A 22,580-nucleotide genomic window follows, 5' to 3' on the forward strand; every position below is an offset into this window, starting at 1 on the left:
TGAAAAATAGAATGGTAATTTTATTACCATTTTATTTTTCATCTGTGGGGCTTTTGGGGGCATTTTATGTGGTGCGCAATGCTCCTCTGCTCACACAGAGAGACCAGCAAGCAAGCACTAACTACATCAAACACTATACGCCTGCCAACCGGCTACAACTGAAGCAACGTTCATCCGCACCACAGCGCCAACCGAGCCAAAGTGTCTTCAGTGCCAATGAGACACCCGAGATTATGTGCCCCATGCCCAGGTGGCCCTCTAAACTTAAGCCTGACAACCACAAGGCCAAAGCGATATATGTCCCCGTGGTGAATGTGCCACTGAGAGCCAATTTATATGCTGACACCGCCTGTTGTACATAACAAAGGCAAATAAACCGGCATGCTGACACAGTTTGGCAAATGTGGACCCAGCGTGGTAGACTCGAGTCCTCAACTTACGACCGCCAGTGAATATTTCAGATTAAAATCAATGACCCGAGAGCACTCTTCCCCCTAGACACCTCTTTTTGAAGTTAAAAAACAACAGAAAAAGAATGTGTGAGGCGTCATATAATGCGATATGCACAATATATTTTTGGAGACCTGTTATCGGTGCCATGTGCTGATCAAGCTCCCTGAAGCTTCAGCTCTGACGGGAGATCAAGCCCAGGCACTAACCTTACGCATGATGCAGCAGAGGCTGTCTGTCAAGGAGGGCTTTCCGGTGCATGGACAGTCTAGGCTCCGTGCAAGATGTCAGGGTTAGGCGGCCTTCCTGGAGGGTCAAATTCAAGAGTCCCCGGGTGTCTGCAGAGTGAATGCGTGAATGAAAAGAGTCCCTGGGTTTCTGCAGAGTGAATGCGTGAATGAAAAACAGGAGCCTCGTATACTAAGACAGGGCGAGAGCAGCCGGGTGGCATTAGAAGTGTGGCGACGTGGACAGAAATGTCGGAGTGGGTCTCAGACATAACGGGAAGGAAGGGACGGCCAGGCAGAAGAGGGAGCTGCGAGAAACAGTGCTAACGGAGAGAGGATGGAAAGCGCGCACTGTTTGTAGGACACTTACCATGCTGGGCAGTGCACATATATGGAGGCGACATCGCGGGACACACTACCTGCCTCAGGTGCAGATGACCACGAAACTGGAAGTCAGGCAGCCTGCGTTGGGACGTGGGCGGGGCCTGAGAAACAAACAGGAAGCAACCGCCGGAGAGGACATCCGGAACCCTGCAGGCTCCATGCTGAAGTCCCGGCCCCATCCGAGGGACCGGGCGAAGAGCGAGGCAGACTGCATGGATGGCACCAGATGCAAGACGGGGCTCCCGTGTGGTGAAGAGAGCCCCACGGCGTGCCAAAGAGATGGCCAGGGAACCTTCAGACCGGTGAGACATGTCTGTAATGCGCACGCTGAAGGAGAGGCCATGAGCGTGCACATCACCTGTCTGAAAGAGACACCGTGAGCGTGCACATGGCCTGTCCTGCCACTTCAGCTAACGCTTCCGTACGCGTTCACAGCTGATGTCTTTGGAGCACGTGCACCTATCCTGTGCCGCATCGCAAAGCAAGTCGCCGACAATAGATCTCGCTATCAAGCAGCTTTGCTGCGACGCTAGGCGAGACCTAAAAATCTAATTGTGGCTGTCCCGACATCAGATAAACCACTGTGAAATCCAAAAACCTGTTTGAATTTTGGTTAAAAATTACAAAAAATTTTGACGAAATAGATAATGTGTTGGTGCGCGATAAATCATTTATGGAAAGCAGAATATCGTGAGCAAAATGTGGGTACTTAATGAATTAACATCATCATCAAAATCTTTATTTCGGTAATTGTATCACCATAAAAGATATACATACATCATTTCAAAAGTTATAAAACATAAAATAATAAAAACATCACAGTCCATCCAAATGCATAATAATTTGCCAAAAACGAATTTATAGTCAGTTAGTAATCAGTGGCCTGCTTCAAGGTGTTTACTTCTCAAGTACCACATTCCTCCCAGGTATTTGGCAACGGCAAAGACGATGTGTTCAGTCAGATCTGATTTGAGAACTCGGAGCGCGGTCAGGCACTCCACAAAACCCAAGCTTCTGCATAAGGGAACAATCCATTTCTTACGGGAGGCCCGGTAAGCTGGGCAAAAAAAGACTATGTGGAGATCTGTGTCCACCCCGCAGGCCGGGCATTTACTAGATGTTGATTTGCTCCACTTACTAGTTAGAACTCTGATGGGAAGAGTCCCATGCCTCCATTGTAAATATAGTTTCCTTAGGAGTGGAGGATATATTTTGTCCAAGACTGGCTCAAATCTATAGCTGTCCTTAATAGATAAGAATAACTCTGTATGTGTGCCCAGAGTTTCCTGTTGACAGAGTGCTGCTAGTTTGTTATCATGGTATGCCTTTGTGAGACTCTTTTTTGAGATTAGTGGACATGCAGATAGAGGATCAGACCAGAGTGACATCACAGCGAACAAAAATATGACCTTCAAAGTAAATGAAACACATTTTCGTTCCATTGAAAATGTCTTGTAGGCCCTGCCAGAAAGCTGCTTTAGATGGATAAAATTATGGGAATTAATCTTCTTTCAGATTGCATTACTTATTTTGCGTAATTGCACATTCCAAATTCGTATACCAAGGCCTAAAGCCAGGAATGCTGTTTGAGAGCCTAATGCCTCTTTCTGATTGATGTACGAAGCATTTTAGCTGTCACAAATTCTCCGATTTGTCATTTGTGACCCTAAAAATGCTTTTTCGCTATGTACTAATCCCGTTTTAGAAGTCGGAAAAGCTTTTCCGTCTTCTAAAATGGGATTCCAAATGGATACTGAAGGATTCGATATATGAACGGTGCGTGTTGTAGGCATACCTTAGTTGCAAAGTATTGAGCGATCATACCTATTAATGTTTTGTGACAGGAATCTGGCTTCAAAACATTGCAATTTTACCCAGTGGTTAATTTATAAAAAAGCTTAAAGTGCCGGAGGTCTTGCCAGGCGGCAGTTTCCACCAGCCTATTTCTCCTGTGATGGGCGCCTAAATCATAGCCATGAAAGCTCACAAATGGGGAGAGGATGTGGCATAATGGCCAGAGCTGCTGACTACGGTAGGTTCGAGTCTCAGGTGGGCTAGATATCCTGTGATTCTGGTTGAATCACTTAATCCCCCTGTGCCAGTGTTGATGATTAAGTGCCGGTGCTGAGCACTGGAAACCACCGGCTCAAATTAAGCACTGATTTTACCGACCCCCCGAGTTGGAGAGTTATCCCATTCACAAAAAGGAAGGCATCCCTATAGGAACCCTATATGACTTTTTAAAAACAGTTTGTTAGGGAGTAGGCAGTGGGACCACTGTTAACGTTCAAACAACCAAAAAATAAAAGTAAACTTTACTTTAAAACAAGTAACATTTATTGAGAGGCGATCACAGACATAGTGACCTGCTGACTTTTTGCATGTCACCTCCCCTCTTTGATGGCCACCAATCGGAGTGAGTCTCAATTTGTGATTTATGTCTTAAATATTAATGAGATAGGTCAGATTACAACCACTTCAATCAGAATTTTGCGAACAAATAGGTTAGTTCCGGAAATTATTTATTGGTTGAAACAAAACTTGCAAATGGTGACCAGTATACTGTGAGCATTAAATAATACATATATGGCCACATGCCTCATTGTAGGATTTTGCGATTCCTAAATTGCGAAAATTAAAGAATCGCAATTTAGGAATTGCAAAATCCTATGCATCAAGAAATCTTAAAAGTTTTTGGGATTTCTTAATTTTCGGTATTTGCGATTCCTTAATTGCGAATCGCAATTAAGGAATGGCATTACATTGATTCCTATGGGCCTAGAGGCTCATAGGAATCAATGCCTTTTTGCATTTTTTTTTTTTTGCGAATCGCAATTTGTTGATGTATTTCAAGGGTGCTGAGGCCCCGCACCCTTGAAATGTTTTTTTAAGTGCAAGTTTCACACACACATGTCCAAAGGACATGTGTGTGTATAACATGACACTTTCAAAAATGCTTTTTTTCGCAAATTAACACGAGGGTCAACCTCGTGTTAATTTGCACCTCCTATTTCAGAATTCGCATTTTTTTAAACATTCATGCATTGCATTTAAGGAATCGCACAAATGCGATTCCTTAAATGCAATCGCATTTTTAGGAATTGCAAAAAATTGCGGTTTGTTTCATGCATACCAAAAAGTGATTTTGGAATCGCAAACGGACGAATTTTCCAATTCGCACCGTTTGCGACTCCAAAATCGTTTGATGCATGTGGCCGATAGCCTTTTATTATTATGATTCTTTTACTTTCGCTAAATGTTATTGGCTGATGCTATGTTTTTATGTTATTTCACAAACCAAGATCATGCAATAAATTGGTCATGTATGTATTACCAGTCTTACCTTCTTCATTGTCCCTTGGTATAGGTTTCGTCTTGATATCTACCGCTGTTTGGCCAGCCCCGCTCTTATCATGCTAACCGAGGAGGATCCAATTCTGAGAGCATTTGAGCTGAGCGCTGACCTGAAAGAACTCAGTCTTGTGGAAGTTGAATTCAGGTGATAATGAACCACATGTCTTATCAGCTGTTTCTTAAGTTATCAGTTGTGTCTTAAATGTGCTATATCAGTTCAGAAATAAGGTTTTTCACCTTTATTTTGTAATTATGTTTGCCTCCATTCCAAGGGTTGAGTAAATCCCGATTCGCCTGGAGATAGGGGTTCTGACCAAATAAGGAATTATAGGAGATACTGGAATACTAAACTCCCCATTAATACTCTTAGACATCCCACCTGCTAAAAGCTGATGGAATTTCAGATGGAAATGGTGAAAAAATGGGGAAATACACTAGGAATCAGAGTTTTATTTTCTCAGTAATTCCCTACTCATAAAGCTGCTGTATTCCGCATCCCGGAAATAATTCAATTTAAAAAAACTTTATTTCGGTCAATATGACCTTAAAAGTACAGCTCCTAAAATCATAAGTTAAAATGCACAAAGGCTACAGTTGACAATTGGAACGTTATGAAAACACGATACACCCGGTTGCATAAATTGGCAACTACATACATTGATAAAAAATTGTGATTTTTTCGGTGATATTGCTAGGCGGTAAGTGCATAATGGTATTGGAAAGTGCATAGTGCAATAAATAAATACATAATTTAGCTAAAAAAGAAATTCATAAAGGGAGACAGGTCCATAAGTAAACACAATAGACTTAAACAAGGGGAGCACATATATATCCCTATGGTAATCCTACACCTCAATGGATGATTTCAATAGAACCCTTCTAGTACACCACATAGAAAACAAAAATCCAGCAACTGAGAAAACAATTGGAATGCTGAGGTCGGATTTCAATATCCGAAACACCTCTAAACAATGTCTGCTACCAATGTTCCTACAGATCTGGGCCAACCAACGTTTCCTTGCTTTGTAATAACCTGGGCAACTAAAGAAAACGTGTAACTCTGATTCTTCTAGGAAGTCACATGCAGGGCAGTGTATCAGTTGCTGGTTGCTCCACTTCGCTGTAAAACAGCGGAGCGGAAGAACCCCATACCTAAATTGGAGAAAAAGCTTTCTTGCCTCCATTGGTTTAATGAGATCTAATACTGCCTCCAACAAACATTATCTTTTATTTCTAAAAAAGCTAGAGATAATTTGCCTATTTTGGAACAAGAAAGAAGTTGTACCTTTCTAAACTCTTCGTAAAGGAACTTCGGGGCATATTATCAAGCACAGGCGATACATTATCGCCGCTTTTATCGGCAGGAAACTGCAGATAAAGCGGCGATAATGGCCTTGATAATATGCTCTATGAATTCCAATCGAAGCCCATGTTAGATGTGTTCACATCTAACATGGGCTTCCTTTCCTGCCGATAAAAGCGGCGATAATGAATTGCCTGTCCTTGATAATATGCCCCTTCATTTGTTTCCTTGAAGTTTCAAGACAGGCACAGGCAGGTTCAGTCCAACAATCACCCAAGCCCATATTGGTTAGTAAGAGTTTAATATGGGCAAACCAAGGAAGTTTTACAGCACCCTGTAGCAACATGACTTCAGATAATTCCTCCCTATAAGATAAAAGTTCCTGAGTGGTCCACAAACGATGCCAATACATCAGAGGCTTAAGGCTCGACACTTCTGCAATTGCCACCAATCCCATGTCCATACGCAACGGAATTAGTGGTGTGCCCAATGGTAGTCTAAACAATTGTCTGAGTTATTGGTTTTCCACCTTTGAAAGAGTCTCCAGTTTAGAATGGCCCCATAGCTCAGCGCCGTATAATGCGCCCCCTCTCGATCCTGTGCCTTATAAATTTCTAATGCCGGACTAACGGCTCTTTTGCTAGACCTGCTAAAAATCTTCATGATGCCACCCGATGATTGGGCTAGTTTTAATTTCGACTTAGAAATGTGGGCCCCCCAATCCATATTTTCAGTAATGGTAATGCCTAGATAAATAAAAGATGAGACTCTTTCCAGGGATTTACCGTTTAAGGAAGGGTTTGGGCGTGTACTTTTTGGACAATTAAACACCATAAATTTGGTTTTCTGTAGGTTTATTTCTAACCCTCTTTCCTTACAGAATAACGCAAATTTATCTAAAACCCTATGAATCCCCATGGGTGATTTGGATACCAAAAGAGTGTCATCAGCAAACATCATTGCTGGGATTCTGCGGGAGGCTAACTTAGGGGCATCTAGGTCTTTTGCTGTTAGCAGGGCATCAATCAACCCGTTAATATAAAGGCTAAATAAGGTAGGCGCAAGCACGCAGCCCTAGCGTACGCCACGTTTGATAGGTATGGGAGCAGTAAGTTTTCCATCCCTGCCATATATTATTTGTGCATAGTTTTCTTCGTGGAGTCGCTTGAAAAGTTGGATTAAATACAGAGGGCCCCCCATCTCACCAAGGACTGACCATAGTTTTTCCCGCGGCACCAAATCAAATGCAGACCTCGTCTACAAAGATTAGGTATAAGCTGCCCCCCTCCAAGCAGACAGTCTTCCAATACAGCAACTGCAGTCTTAGTACTTGGTCCAAGGTTGACAGCTTTTCCCTGAACCCTGCTTGAAGGGAGGACAGTGCCTCTGCTTCTTCCATCCAGGATTGTAGCCTGGCTAGCAAGACACGTGCAAATAATTTTTGGGAGATATCTATTAAACTAATAGGTCTATAATTAGTTGGTAAGAGTGGGGAACCTTTTTTAAAAATCTGAATAATCTCCGCTCCCAGCCAACTAGAGGGAATCTTCATTCCCTGCAAGATGGCATTAAAGAGAACCCAAAAATACGGGGTCCAAATGGCTGGTTCACTCCTAAATAGGTCCCCTGGGATCTTGTCCAAACCAGGGGCTTTACCTGGTGCTATTTTTGCCAGTGCGCCCTCTATTTCCTTTAGGCTTATGCATACACTTAAGCCCTTATCAGGGTGAGCATTTAATTCCCCAGTGCTTGCAGAAGAATGCCCTTCCGGATAACAGCAACCAATTGGATCTCTCTCAGGAATATTTCCCTCAGCATAAAGGGATTCAAAGTGCACCCGCCATACCTCTTCGTCCAGGTTCGGATCAAGCGCTATTTTCGGGGTAGAAGAACCTGAATTTACAATGCACCAAAACATCCTCATATCTCTGTCCCCCAGGGCAATTTTCCAAGTATCCCAATTTTCCCTTTCCCACCCTTGTTTGGCTTCATGAACTACCACTTTATAAGTTTTCCTTGCCAATTTTATTAGTGGACGATTGTTAGTTTTAATCGCTGCTACAAGTGCCTTTTTTGCCTTACGACATAGGCTGTTATACCAAGGGTGGGGTGGCGACCTAGCCGGTCTGATACTTTTAATGGGGTAGAAGAAATTCAATGAGACTTCCCTTAGCTTAGAAAAATTCGTTTCAACCACTACCAGGTCTGGGTTGTCCCTACTTTACGTGTGTAGCTCCAACACCTCTTCAAGTACAGGAATTAAATCGTTATATAGACTGCTTATCTTATCCTGCGATTGGAGGAAGTCAGTCCACCGCACTCTCCTCCTACAGTTTGAGACAGTCAACCTGGGGTCCATGGTATTAGCTTGTTGCACATTCTCATAATTTAGAGCTTTCAAATCAATTGTTAAGGCATGGTGGTCACTATCTAATCATTTAATGATTTTAAAATCAATCATTCTATCCCAGGAGTTTAAATCAATTAAAATATAGTCTAATAAAAACCCACGTTCCTTTCTAAAGAACGTGTAACCATTAGATGTATCGGAGGGTGATCTCCCGTTACACGCTCTTAGGGAGTGTTTTAGGACAAGGGAATTCATCTGGATTGCCAGGGGAGACCATTTTTTGACTTTTGGGCATCTAGACTCTGGCATTCCCAGGAATTGATCCTCGTCGTATATATTTTCAAGAAACAGACCCTCGAGTGGCTCAAACTGGCAGTTGAAGTCACCGCCAACAATAACCATTTGATTAACAGCTATGGAACATAAAAATGTGAATAGATCATCCACCGTGCTAGACTCTTTCCTACTAGGGGTAGGCCTCGAATATAAATGTATTAAAACAACAGGAGACTTGGACAGGAACTGCAATTGGACACATAGGATATCTATGGAACCTGTGTCAATTTGAACAACTGTACAACCAAGGTGTACACCTATCCATATAATAAGGCCCCCAGAGGGTCTCCCTACACCCCCAGATGTTGCGGGAATACTGAAAGAAGCATAACCAGGATTAGTTACCTCTTCTCTTGCCCATGTTTCCTGGAACATGCATACCTCAAATTGGCTAATAAAAGATACCCAGTCAGGGTCATTCAGTTTGTTATTTATGCCCGCAATGTTCCAAGACAAAACCTGTGTTACCTGGCAATTATGTGGGATATTTTTTTAGGACAATAGGGGAGGCAACTTCACATGATCTTCTACTGGTCCAGTGTCTTCCCCCACAGTTGGCCCTGTAGGTGTGAGATGTTCAAAGTTTACTAACTGGGCTGGATCGCCTTCAAGGTGGGTACTACTTCTGGAGCCGCTCATGCTCCCTCTAACTAGACCCTCCTCTTTTCGGAAATCTAGCCCTTTTCCCTTGCTCTCCAGCTCCGGTAGTATTGAGCATTTTCCCTCTTTAGTAAATAGAGGAACTCCTTTTAGTCAATCAACACCATCTAAGGGACGAAATATATTTCCAGTGGGAACATTATAGTTAAGATGGTTATGCCATTGGGGGTTTCGGTTGGATGGTTCAAAATTATTAAATACAGGTCTCCTTCCCATCTCATGCTGGTGATCATGTTGATAGGGCCTATTTGGTGGGTAAAAATAACCTAAGGGGAATAATAAAATGCTGCCCTTGTTCCTCCTGTACTCTGTAAATAAAACTCTGTGTTATCTGTAGATTTCTAAAATGAATTACTATGCAATCTCCTTGTATACTCTTGTATTGTCCGCCTATCCATCCCACCCTTCTTGTTGTTAGGATCTCTTCAGAATTCTCGTACCCAAAATTACTATTGTTCGCTAACCAGTGTACACATTTATTTTTCAATTCTTGGTGAAATTCAGTTTTACCCTTTCTTAAAACCGGTGCCCCTGCCAGAACCACTACATAAGGAGTTGAGGCAGGTGGTAGATTTACAATAGGTGGGACATAAGTATAGTTATTACGTTCCAATACTGGTCGAGTTTCTTGGACCTCCTGTCTGGGACGTTTCTGCGCATCCCCTTTTCTTTTTGACAGAGGTGAACTGGTGTTTACTGTTTTCATTTGTACCAGGGATGGCCTAGGTTCATTCTGCTTCCTAACCGTTTGTATATTAGCCGTATTAGAGGAAGAGGAGGAAGCTTTTTCATTTGAGATTGGACATGAGATTACCAATTGATCATCCATGGGGGCCTGCTGACAAGTCCTGCTATCTAAACTAATAGTGTCCTTAATTAACTCTCTAGATTTTAGCAAATGAGTCAAATTTACAGCCAGCCCATCTATCCTTTCTATTAAAGGTCTAAGTTCCTCCTTAACAATAGCTCTCATTTGTAACTGAAGGTTAGACGCCAGAGATGAGACCCACCCAGGCTGATCGTTTATTTGACCTGTATGGTCCCCTGGAGAGTTACCTTCCTTTTGACCTTTCTCAGGAGTAGTAGCTTGCTGCTTTTTCCGTCTAACTTGCAGTTTCAGTTTAGGCTTAGATTTAGCTTTGATGTTTCTACCTGGTTGATTTATAATAACAGCCTCAGGTGACTCTAAGGACACATTCTCTATGGATGCTATTTGGTCATTGGAGTGCTCTAAGGCTGCGACCCATAGATCTGAGGTGGGACTGGGGACCGTCAATGCTATTTCTAGATTTGGAGTAATGGATAAACGTCTTTCAGTCCGTTCTATTTCTGTGGCCACAGCTCCCAGGGCTTTCTCAAGCATCCTGTCTATAGAGGTAGGTTTAGAACTGGATTTTGGCAAGATTGCTGCATTTTTCTTTTCCCTACAAGCCCGTTTCCCCATTATACAAACTTTATGATGCTTGTTTTTATGCACCTCTGTACTCTAAGAATATAAGGTAAACACACAAAATTGTCCCAGCTACCCTTGGGCACTGATTTAGCTCTTTCTCAAAACAGAACCCAAGGGAAAACGAAGAACAATGAACATGTTCTTAGGAAATATCAACCTTAGTGATAAACAACAGTACCTTATGTCTAGAGTTCAGATTATGGATGTTAGGGGAAATGCCCAGCCCAGCCTCTTCCGGCCTCTGAAGGGCTCGGATGGGCCCACCCTTTGCCCAGGCACGCCCGCGCGCGGCCCGCGTTGGCTTTGTGGACCTCTGTCGCCCGCGTCAGTTTTGTGGACCTCTGTCGCCCTGCTGACACGTCGCAGGCACCGCGCCTCGCGAGGCCCCGTGGGAGATGGAGTCCTGGGCCTCGGGGGTGACCTGGCAGTTCTGTTCTCCCTCAGAGCGGCAGGCGGTATTTGCAGGGATGAAGCTGGCGGTGCGCTACTGGCTCTCGCTAGAGCCCCCAGGAGTGGATGCTGATGGCCGTTCCCCTCACGGCTGGGTCAGGTAGGTCCGCGTCCCCGGAAATACTGCTGCCTATTTTATTGGTAATTCAGTTCTTGTGACCACTGCATTGGTATTCTTGGCACCATTGTTAATGAGGGCCTTTGTAGTGATATAAATATACCAGTTTTCTTTTGTGAACTTGCCTGGGTGCAGCAGCTCATAAAGTAAGAATTAGTAGAAAACACTGGCCCATGTCCTCAAAAGTTGTATAGTTCTTACATTACTTTTTTGGGGTACTCTCAACGTCCAATGACCCAAACGTCTTCAACTTATCTGCCAGAGTCCCTTTCTTAGTATTTAAACATCGTTGGATTGATTCCCCATTTATTTCTGTCTCATCTTTCTCTCCATTTTCTTATTCCATTTTTATTCTTTCCCATCCTAATTCTGAATCCTGTGTATTTTATAGTTACTGTATTACATTCACTTGCCAGCATTTCTTACCATTCTTATTGTCATGTGATATCTTTTGAGCTTTACAGTAATATTATTGTTATTCTTTTTGATGTACATAGTGGGTAAAAAGAAATGCTCATAAACATTCTACATGTTTCTACTATTAGTGAAATAAATATGGGATGAAGTGCCCCCTGCCATATATTATTGAGATATTTCAAGTCCCAGGGAGTTCTGTGACCACACAGAGGAAAATATCCAAACTCTGAGTTCCTTTATTAGGTCATTAAACTTTGAAGTTTAACTGGCATCTAGCACAACACTTGAATTACCAAGACAGAGTTGAAATATTGAATAGTCCATATTTTCTGTGAATTATTATGTACTTTTCAAGCGCCATTTTAGCAGAAAAACTATGTTTTTCAACCTAACTCCACTGATATCTCAGCATGGAAAAAGGGAGTCTGTGTGACTTTCTTCATTAGCCCTAGACATAAACAGTTACTCTAGTCCTCTCTGTATATAAGTGTTTATCAAAATGAGTAACTGGCTTTACACTAGGGGTTCCCAGTTCTTCACAGCTTTCTTCATGCAAATTTTACTTTTCTGTGTATTATTACAAAAAACATTGTACTGCTATTTTTACTATTTCCTTTGTCTACACATTTTACTCCTAGGTTCTGCAACATAGAACATATAAAATGGATGGAGAAACAAACGACTAGAACTATTATCTAATATTGGGAATAAAGGAATTGTAGAATTATATACTGAGAATGACTAAGGATCAATTAAATGTCTTATACCTACTCATGAATAATGAGTTACAACAGATTAACCATTATTTGTAGCAATGCATGCAGTCTGAATAGCTCCCATATACACAGGTTAATATGTGAAAGATTATCAGCACATAACCCCCCTATTATTTGCCTTATGGAAACTCATATTGTCAAAAAGTACTTAGGAAACCAGGCTTTATTTTGGTTGTATGCACATCCCAACAGATGTCAATTTATTGGGTGGCTATTCTGCCTGAGTATAAATGGCATACATTTACTTAAAACTTTCTCTGCCACATTCTAGTTAATAATAGTATTATCATCATTTGTGGTGTTTATATGGCAAATGAGGAAGAACCTTATATTTTTAATGTTTTGGCTGTATTGTTGGCTGACTGTCAAGGAGATATGTATTTAATTGGTGATTTTAACTGTGTTATGTACTATAGACTAAACCACGCAAATTGATTGGCTACCCATTAAATGAATAAAGTTGGAAATACCATTAAAAGGATCACACAAGTTATGGGTTAAAAGATGCCTGGCGGGCATTGAAAGCTATAAGAGAATTGTTTTACCTACTATTCACCCGTTCATACTTGAATTGACATGGCGTTTATCCCACAGCATAAGATTACATCTGTGAATATTGACATGTATCCCATGATTTTATTCTATCATAACTTGTTATTAATTAGAGGTTGGTTTGGGGCACACTGAGGATAAGGTATCAAGATGGACTTTTAACATAACTTTACTGAATGACGAATACGATTGTCTTTATATGTCATTTATGATTAGGGAATTTCTAGCATAAATTCTTGGTAGCACTTCTATATTTGGCATATACTTAAGGCATATTGTTCGTGGATGACTATTCAGTATAATACATTCAGTAAAATAGCTTTTTGAATAAGAAGATTCATAGTAGTAATGATGTAGTATTAAACGTAATAAGGGCTTTAGAAAAGCAATATGCACTTTCAGGTAAAAGATTTATAGACTATTGATTGCATCCAGATATAATGGTAGTTACGAACAAAAGACGCTGCTGAGTATTTAACTACCCATGGCAAGAGATTGAGTATGAGGAAACATTTGTGTGGCTTATGTCTTATAAAATTAAATAAAAACAATATACTGCTTCAAAAGATTTGATTATTATGATTAAAGAGGAATTTGGAACTCCTTTACAAGACCCTCAGTCTATTTTAGTTGATTTTAAAAACATCTATCATAACTTTTACTCTGAGGAAAACTACTTACGTACCACTGCCACGCCACGCATATGTACATACATCAAACTGAATCATCACAATTATAGCTGAGTAGTGATATTGAGAACCCTGAGGCTTTGATTACTAAGAGATAAGTCCCCAAGGAGTAGATCATACAGACTAATATAATTGATTAATGCTGATGCTGAGCTACATGCCAAAGTATTTGCAAATTGGCTTGCCCCAATTATTGAGCAATTGGTTGCAATTAAGCATGGGCCAAAAATCCGTTATGGTCGGGAAATTTGCAGATTTTCGGCAATTTCGCAATCTGCGAATCTCGCGAAATTGCGGAAAAATTAGCAAATTCGCTTGCGGGCGGATTTTTTTTTTGGGATGGCCACCTCACTCAAGGGACCAAAGTTACAGGCACACACGGTCACTGGAAGCAAATCTTCTGGCCCCTTATGCAGCTGCAGTGTAGGAAAAGCACTATACATTTACCCAACGAGGTAGAACTTACCGATTAGCCAGTAGAAAGTACTTCAGTTGAGTAGAGGTATGGCACAACCGGTGGCATCATCGTGGATAAATATGCAGGCAGGATTCATTCTGGAACGATGCTTCTGTCACAAAAATTAAACCTCAACCTCAACAGGAAGCACTTACAAATATAAGCAGGTACCCGAGTTGAAGCTCTAATTCAGTCGCGCATTATAATCAGCCCAAACAACTAGTGAGCACGGTCAAGGTGTGCTTCCTCCCCATATCTACCGCCTACAATTAGATGTAATCCTTGATGGAGGTCTTTGCATCCACGAGTTTCTCGAGCGCAATCCCCGTGTACTTACTGTGACCAGAAGGCTGCTTTCTTCTCATCTGCTGCTCTGATCGGTCTCTGACCCTTTATAAACAAGAAAAAGAGAACAAGGGAAACCCTACTCACAACGGAACCAGACGCACTAGGAAATGAACCATACTAATACAGTGTCTATGAATGTAGATAGCCACTGATCAACAACTGGTTAAATTATTGCCTTTGGTAATTTTTCTTGTAAATATCCATAGTTGAAACCTGTATAGATCACTTAATTTTACACGTTTTTTTTGTTTCGCTCACATTATCACTAGGGACACATTGCACTTTTGTATATTGTGAGTATGTCGCAGACTTAATTATAGTACTATCTGTCCTTTTTGAAATATAAAAAAAATTGTTATAAACTGGTCCATTAGTGTGTCTCTCTTTTGCCAACCTCCCTCTAAGAATCGAATTGCCATTGAGCTTGCTATACTTACCAAGTATTTTATAAATAATATGCCACAGGAACCATTGTTTTCTGGATAAAAACCTTTATAAACAAGAGGCATGTGAACTCGCATAGAAGCCCCGCCCGTTTGGCCCCGCCACACAAACACTAGGGTATGCAACGTCTTCCTGCCCTTTCCTCACTATGATGGACAGCTCCAGTGCTTAATTTGTGCCGGTGCTTCCCGGTGCTTACCACCGGCACTTATTCGTCAGGGCCGGGTCTTCACGGTACTAGTCTGCCAACTTGAACTCACATTAAGCAGGATGCTTCTGAACTCACTGTATGTGGCGTCATACAAATTAAATAACTGACTCACTGCAGTGTTCAAACAAGTCTTCCCTCTTCCTGTTGAAGAAGAGTGTTGCTATGTTGCTCATTCTAAGAGAGCCGACAATGCCGATCATAAATCCTCCACGTCGTCTGTTCGTATTTGCCTGGCCTGCTTCGGTTCAGTGTTGCTGGTGGGCGGGCCAGGGCTGCATTTGGTCCTGTGGGGGGTAGGGGCAGTCAGTCTGCAGCAGCCTGCGTAACCCTTTTTTCCAAATGAAAATTGCACGTGACCCCGCCCCGGCACACAAGCAACGCAAGAGTCACTGCCGCCAGAGTTCAGCACGACGTGGAGGCGGGCACTGTTATTGGAGCAGCAGCCGCAGCATTTAGCAGGCCTCTTATAAAGGCAGTGCCACCAGTAAAGTAACCCTGTAAGTAAAAACGAAACCATTCAACACTATTTTTTCACGAACGTGGTCACTTTACTGTATGTATGATTATGAGGCAATTCTGAACTGAGGCCCGAGCAAGAATGCGACCGGCGCCGGGCAAGACAAGAAACATTGTGCATGCCGCGTTAATTCAGGATTGTTGTTAAAATGAACCCTTTCGTGTTTACCTGCTGACACATGCGCCTTTCCATTCCGAGCTTAAAGCGCAGCGAGCAGCTTGTGAAATGTGTTAGGACTAGCAGTGCACATATAGCGCTTTACCGAGACCCCAGTGTTAAGTGTGAGTGCAAAAACTCTCTGGCACAAATCACACTTTACAGCAGGTACCAGGTGGTGAGCTTTTTGTTGCCAATTAGGTGGCAAGGCTAATATTGGGGAATAATGCCTATCAGTGATACCGGCACTGTTTTAATTTACTTTTTTCAGAAGTTTTACTCTCGCTGTTTGATCACCTGATCAAAGTTGGTAGGAGCAGAGCACCCAAAACACGAGCGAGCACCATTTCAGCTTTGTTTCTAGTCAGGAGTAGTGAAAAAAAACCGGGAACTACTAACTAGCATAACCCGTAGACTCTAAATGACCGCTGTTAACTCTCTCCCTTGTTGAAATAGCGTGCTGCTGCTAAATGTCTCTGTAGGAGGTTACTTTGATTTCTTGCATCAAATGGTGCCAGCACAGATGCCAGTCTCATGCCTGTCCATTCCATGGTTAGCCGTGCACAGCCAGGCTAGAGAGCCCCCCTCTCCCCCGCTTTGCACCTTTATTGCAATGTGGCACCACTTAATGGTGCGCGGTAAGGATGCTTGCTGCCTTAGCCTCACTTTACTATATGCATGCACTGGCCCTCAGCAGTGAACAGGATATTCGTCGGGTGGTGAGAGGGAAAGAAGGCCTCTCTCTCAAAGTTGACCTGAACCGTCACGGACGCTTCCTCAGAGGCGAATCTTCTGTGTGGTGGCACTAGAAGAAGTGCTCATTTTCTCCGTTAAATGAATTGCATGGTAAGGCTGTGCGCGACCACTTTTGAGAAATTGCATTTTACAACTGAGTTTTAAAATGATGTTCAGAAGCCCCCACCTTTCACTTCTGAAGGATATTGAGTCAAATGACACACAAAAAATACCGACTGTAGCACAGAAGTGTGTTTCCACAACAAAGAACAGACGTTAATTGTTACTTCACTGTGGTTTTGCAGCAAAATTGAGTTTGCGATGCACTTGCTATTTTGGAGGGTTGTACCACAAAAGCAGAAAAGCTATGTTAGTGCCGAAACTGTAGCTGGAAAATTAGCATGTTCACCCCACTCACCCACACTGTACTAGAAACAATTCCTCATTAAAACATGAACTCCAACAAGCAATGTGGCGGCAGAAGGCAAGGCACGGTGTGGACTACAAGATTATTGACATGGCAGGCTCAAATGATTCGTAAGTCTTTGCACATACATACCTGGCAGATCATCTCACCCTACATTTGAAACTAGTGTTGGCAGAAAATTCCAAATGATAGCAAATCAGAAAAAGACTGTCATCATCCTCAAATGCTGGCTTTAAATAAATAGAAAAAAGCCTGCGCTGAAAAAAGTAAAGCAATAATTCCTGTCAGACAAGCAGCTTTTTGGGGTGCCATAAGCAGTTGTGTGTGTGCAACTGTTCGCCTTAGGTTCCATTTTAATGCTGGGGAATGGAATAGGTTTATCACTGGTCAAGTTAGGGGAGAGTGACTGAAATATGTTTTCAGTTTAAAGGAATTTGTTGGAGCAGTTTTGCTTTAGGGATCTTTCTGATGTTACCAAATTGTTTAGGTTTCTATTCAGATATTTATCTGTGACAGTATTTCTCTAGCCAGTTTTTTCCTCTATGGTAGTGTCTCTCTGAAAGTATTATTCATAGTGACGGTGAGTGAGCCATATGGGTAGGCTGGGCCATTAGCGAATTAGGCTGCCCTGCAGAAGGTGGGTGGACAGGTGACAACATTTAACATTGCTTTGAAATCATTCTTCATAAAAAAAACACTCTAGCAAGAGCTTGGCTTAGCTAAGTCCTATAACTTCCTATTGGTTCCAGAGCAGAAGAGCATGCCAGATCCAAGTTTGTTGCACCCATGTTATGGTTCCTCCTGGTTGGTGTTTGGTAGATCAAGCTTTTCAGTCTTTTTATTTTTTTTGGCAGAGTTTTATACAGTGCAGATTTGACCCGAATCGGGTATCAGAGCGCTTTACATAGCACCAGTTACGTTACATGAGGACACACATTCATTTTTTTTTAGGCATGGGGAGATTAAGTGATTTGCCCAGAAGCACAAGATGCTCAGCGTTATTGCCGAGACTCGAACCCAGTTCCCTAGATTCGAGGTTGAACGCCCTAGCAGTTAGGCCAACTCCTCTCCCCATTCTTGAGCGTCTTTAGTGAACTGTTGTGTAAATCATTGTCAGGGCACTTTTCTCCTGCATTGGACCAACTCAGCTGGTGCTCTTATGAAAAGTTTTAACTTTTTATGGACTTGCAGTACCAATAAACATAAGCAGAATGAGTCGGTGAAGGAGTCTGAGAAAGGTGTACCTATATCGTGCTTAACTGGCTTGAGTAGGTACTTCATATAGGCCAATGCGCTTCAGTCCTGTTGGGGTTAGTGGACCTGTCCTGCAACAAACATCTCGAAAAGGGAGATGCGGCGCAGGCAGAATTAAAAACCCATCCAACCCCAAAGGCAGATGCGATGGAAAAATAGGGGGATGGCAGAGATAATCAAATGCTAAAACTGTTGCACCCTCTCCACAGATTTACATTGACTATAAATTGAGCTTAAGCCCCAAGTTTCATCCGACCCCCCCTTCTGCGTTTGATGATTGGGGTAAACTGAGCTCGACCCCATGCCGATGGACCTGCACTGTTAAACAGTTCAGCATTTTCAATAAAGTGAGTGTGGTCACCTGGACCCTCCTTCACACCCTCTGCAGTTTAGGATTTGTCTAAACTGAGAGTAAACCTCCAGATGCACCTGTGCTCGTCACTGAGGCTGGTATTGACCATTAGCTGACCTTGTGCTCCCACATTCATGTGTATTCTTAGCTTTGCTTTGACCATTGGGTCTTCTTGACCCCTAGATGCATCCACACCTGTTTGACCTTTAGCTCCTCTTGCTCCCCAGATGCATCCAGATATCTTGTTTAGGGCTAGCATTAAATACTTTTTGATTAGCACAGCCCATAAGCTGATCTTGGGCCCCTGATGGGAGTGTATTGCTTGGTATGGGCTAGCACTGACCATACGCTGATCTTAAAACCCAGAAACATCTGAAATCTCACCAGCAGGCTAGCATTGACATTAACTGTGATTTGGCTTCACTTGCAGCTGTTGCCAGAGAAGGCTGATCCAGGGATGAAGGGACAATCTAGGAGAAAGTCTTTAGACACTGCAGGAACTGCATGGAACGTCTAGTACTCTGTGGGATTGGTGCTTCTTGAACTTAACACTGCTACAGATCCTCAAGTCCAGTTCTCCCATCCCCAGGAGGGATATTGGTCCAGTGAATATATCTAGAGTGTACAATATAGAGCTGATGCTCAGGTAATGCACAATACAAGGAACAGACACACAAGAGAGAACCAAGCTGTTCCAAACTGAACCAAAAAAACTAAAATCTGTACATCTGAGGGAATAGGACACAAAAACGGATATTTTTCCATAAAAGAATGTTTTCCTGGGGTTAGGGGAGACCCCATTTCAATCATGGGGGCATATGAACACGCCCCGGCTGGATACCTATATGTGACATTTCCACGGTTTATGGCCTAGCCCTAGCCTATGTGCTTATGTGTGATATTTCCATGCTTTCTGGCCTGCGGGCTTATGTGTGACATTTCCTCGGTTTAGGGCTTGAGTGCTTGCTTAACTCATGGCTCACAATTAGACTAATTAGACTAGATTAGTTAAAAATGGCATACCCCAGAATTGTTCTTTTCCCAAATCGGCACATAGAGCACTGGAATATTTCACGTGTCCCATTTCAATGCATTAGTCATTTTAGCAAATTTATTACAAAATTGTAGTTTAAATGCACTTTTGATTTACTCTTTTTCCAAAAATTTACAGGGCAGGGGAAGGCTCCCTTGCTGAAATTCAGATTAGGTATTACATCTGACTTTCAGCAGTGCCAGTTGAGGACGTGGGTGGAGCTAGTGAAGGAAGTGGCTGACGCCGAATGAAGTGGGTGTGGCCTCCGACAAACATTTGAGCACCTGGACTTCATATTTTACAAATTAAGCACTGGACAGCTCACTCGAGGGACCTGGGCGCCTGTCGGCACGGTGGCAAAGTTACAGACACACGTGGTCACTGGAGACAACTCTTCTGGGCCTTTATGCAGCTGTAGTGTAGCAAAAGCACTATACATTTATCCAACGAGGTAGCACTTACTGAAAGAACTGCAGTTGAGTAGAGGTATGGCACAACCGGTGGCATCATTGTGGATAAATATGCAGGTAGGATTCATTCTGGCATGATGCTTCTGTCACAAAAATTAAACCTCAACAGGAAGCACTTAAATATATAAGCAGTTGCCCGAGTTGAAGCTCTAATTCAGTCTCGCATTATAATCAGCCCAAACAACTAGTGAGCACAGTCAAGGTGTGCTTCCTCCCCATATCTACCTCCTACAATTAGATGTAATCCTTGATGGAGGTCTTTGCATCCACGAGTTTCTCGAGCGCAATCCCCGTGTACGGTATACACCTGTTACAACGCATTTTTTACTCTGCACTACCATTACAACGCGACTTTTACTCCGCATACCATTACAACGCATTGCGCTGGGGGGCGCTCTAGGATAGGGAATAAGTATAATTTACTATCCAACACCTTCCCTAGGGTCCACGGGGACTGGAGTTAGAATAGTAAATTATACTTACCACTATCCAGCGCCCCAAGGCGCTATGCGTTGTAACGGTATGCGGTGTAAAAGTCGCGTTGTAATGGTCTGCGGAGTAAAAGTATGCGTTATAACGTCATACATCCCCGTGTACTTACTGTGACCAGGAGGCTGCTTTCTTCTCATCTGCTGCTCTGATCGGTCTCTGACCCTTTATAAACAAGAGGCATGTGAACTCGCATAGAAGCCCCGCCCGTTTGGCCCCGCCACACACACACTAGGGTATGCAGCGTCTTCCTGCCCTTTCCTCACTATGATGGACAGCTCACTCGAGGGACCTCGGCGCCTTTCGGCGCGGTGGCAAAGTTACAGACACACATGTCACATTATTTGTGCAAATGGCAAATAAATCCGCGAGTTCGCGGGAAAATCCGCGAACTCGTGGATTTTTTTGCCATTTTGCACGAATTCGCGGACCGCGAATCCGCAATATAGTCGCCCATACTTAGTTGCAATGACCAGCATGGTTTTATTCCAGGGTGTGATACAACTACGCATATTAATAATGGGATTGTTATGTTTGACACTACCCAAACTCTGCATAAGCAAGCAAGTATGATCATGCTTGAGGCAAAGAAAGTATTTGATTGTGTTTCTTGGGAGTTTCTCTCTCTAGTTATGGGGACGGTGGGGCTTGATTAAAGGTATCTGGGAAGTCTACATTCCCTTTGTAGGTATTCAATAGCATGAGTTGTGGTGATGACAAAAATATCTCACATATTTCCGCTATCTCATTGCACGCATCAAGACTGCCCAGCATCTTTCTTGTTGTACATTCTTTACCAGGAACCTTACTTATGAATTATTAAAAGAAATTCTGACATAGAATCTGTTATCCTGCATGGTGTTAACTTGAAGGTATCTGTGAATGGGGAAGATGATCCAATTTGTTCTTCTAACATTCATAATGCTGTGACAGCAATTGAGATAGAGGCGACAAAATATCAAAAGATCCCTGCATATAAATTGAAATCAGGCTGAAAAAAACTGATTATCTCAAAGTTAATATTCAGGGAAAGGGTTTGTGTGTGGTTTCAGAGGAGGCTACTTATCTTGGTATCGAGGTAAGAAGTATTGTTAGCAAAATATTTGCTATTAATTATGAAACTCTGCTTACAAAATGTGTTTTTCAACTTTTCAAGAGACACTGATTTCCAATTACTATTATTGGGTTGTGTAATATTATAGAAATTGAAATTTTACAAAAAGTTATGTATTTGGTTAGTTCAATTCCCTTATTTGTTCCTAACACATTTTTAAACGGCTTGATTCTGCAATTAGTAGCTTTTTATTGGGTATCACACTGCTAGTTTTTTTAAATTACCATGGTTACTTGGCAGGATTTCATTTTCAGATTTTAATTGTATTATTGGGACCTCACTGGCACAAAGATTTACTGGATTAATAGAGGAGGCCACATGTGATTGATTTTATAATATGTTTATGTTGAGTTTGAGTAAAGATACTAGTGTTTTATTGTTGAAATATTCTCACCCCTATTACTTTAAAAGAGTCTGTTTTAAGGTACACACATTCAACAATGGTTGGAATCATTGAGCCGATCTTTTTGGGAAAGATGTTATATATTGGTAAATATACATTTACTTTTCATAACTCCACGTCTACGTACTGTGGGGTATTTACATATCTTCAAGGTACATCAATGAGTGTAGTAAACCTACACTACACTTACCTATATGTACTTACTTTGTTGATATTTTGGTGGTCAATGTTTCTCTTACAATATTTTTGTAGCACAATACTAAAAACAAAATATTCTCAAGTCATACCTCTGATACTTAAAATAATGATTTTTTAGGCTCAATATTAAAATCAGAAAGGGTGACAAACGCAGACACTTCTTCAAAATTCCAGATACTGTGATGACCTTCTTTTGTTCATTTAAATAAAGCAAACAGATCCAAATGTACTTGTTTGCCTAAGTGATTTCATATCCACTTGTAGCTTACACTTGAAAGGTTGCGATTCTGTGTGTTTCTGTATTACTCCATATTTCCATGGGTATCAGTTACTGTTAACCCAGGCAGAAAGTACCACGGATGGCTTGCTGTCTGATAACACTAAGTATGACCTGTGTTAATTCTAAACTGCAGAAACAAAAAATAAACAGGGCTCTGAAACCTATGTTCAATT

At 42.0% G+C, this 22,580-nt stretch overlaps 1 protein-coding gene across 1 annotated transcript in view; it reads left to right on the forward strand.

The window, feature by feature from the left end:
• Positions 1-22,580, forward strand: part of TRPC1 (transient receptor potential cation channel subfamily C member 1) — a 391,431-nt gene that overhangs the window by 195,145 nt on the left and 173,706 nt on the right. The window contains exon 5 of the mRNA XM_078666423.1: positions 4,429-4,560. Coding sequence (XP_078522549.1) covers positions 4,429-4,560 — 132 coding nt within the window. The remainder of the gene's footprint in view (positions 1-4,428; positions 4,561-22,580) is intronic.

Source organism: Lissotriton helveticus, chromosome 11, assembly GCF_964261635.1.
Source record: "Lissotriton helveticus chromosome 11, aLisHel1.1, whole genome shotgun sequence".
Classification (NCBI taxonomy): Eukaryota; Metazoa; Chordata; class Amphibia; order Caudata; family Salamandridae; genus Lissotriton; species Lissotriton helveticus.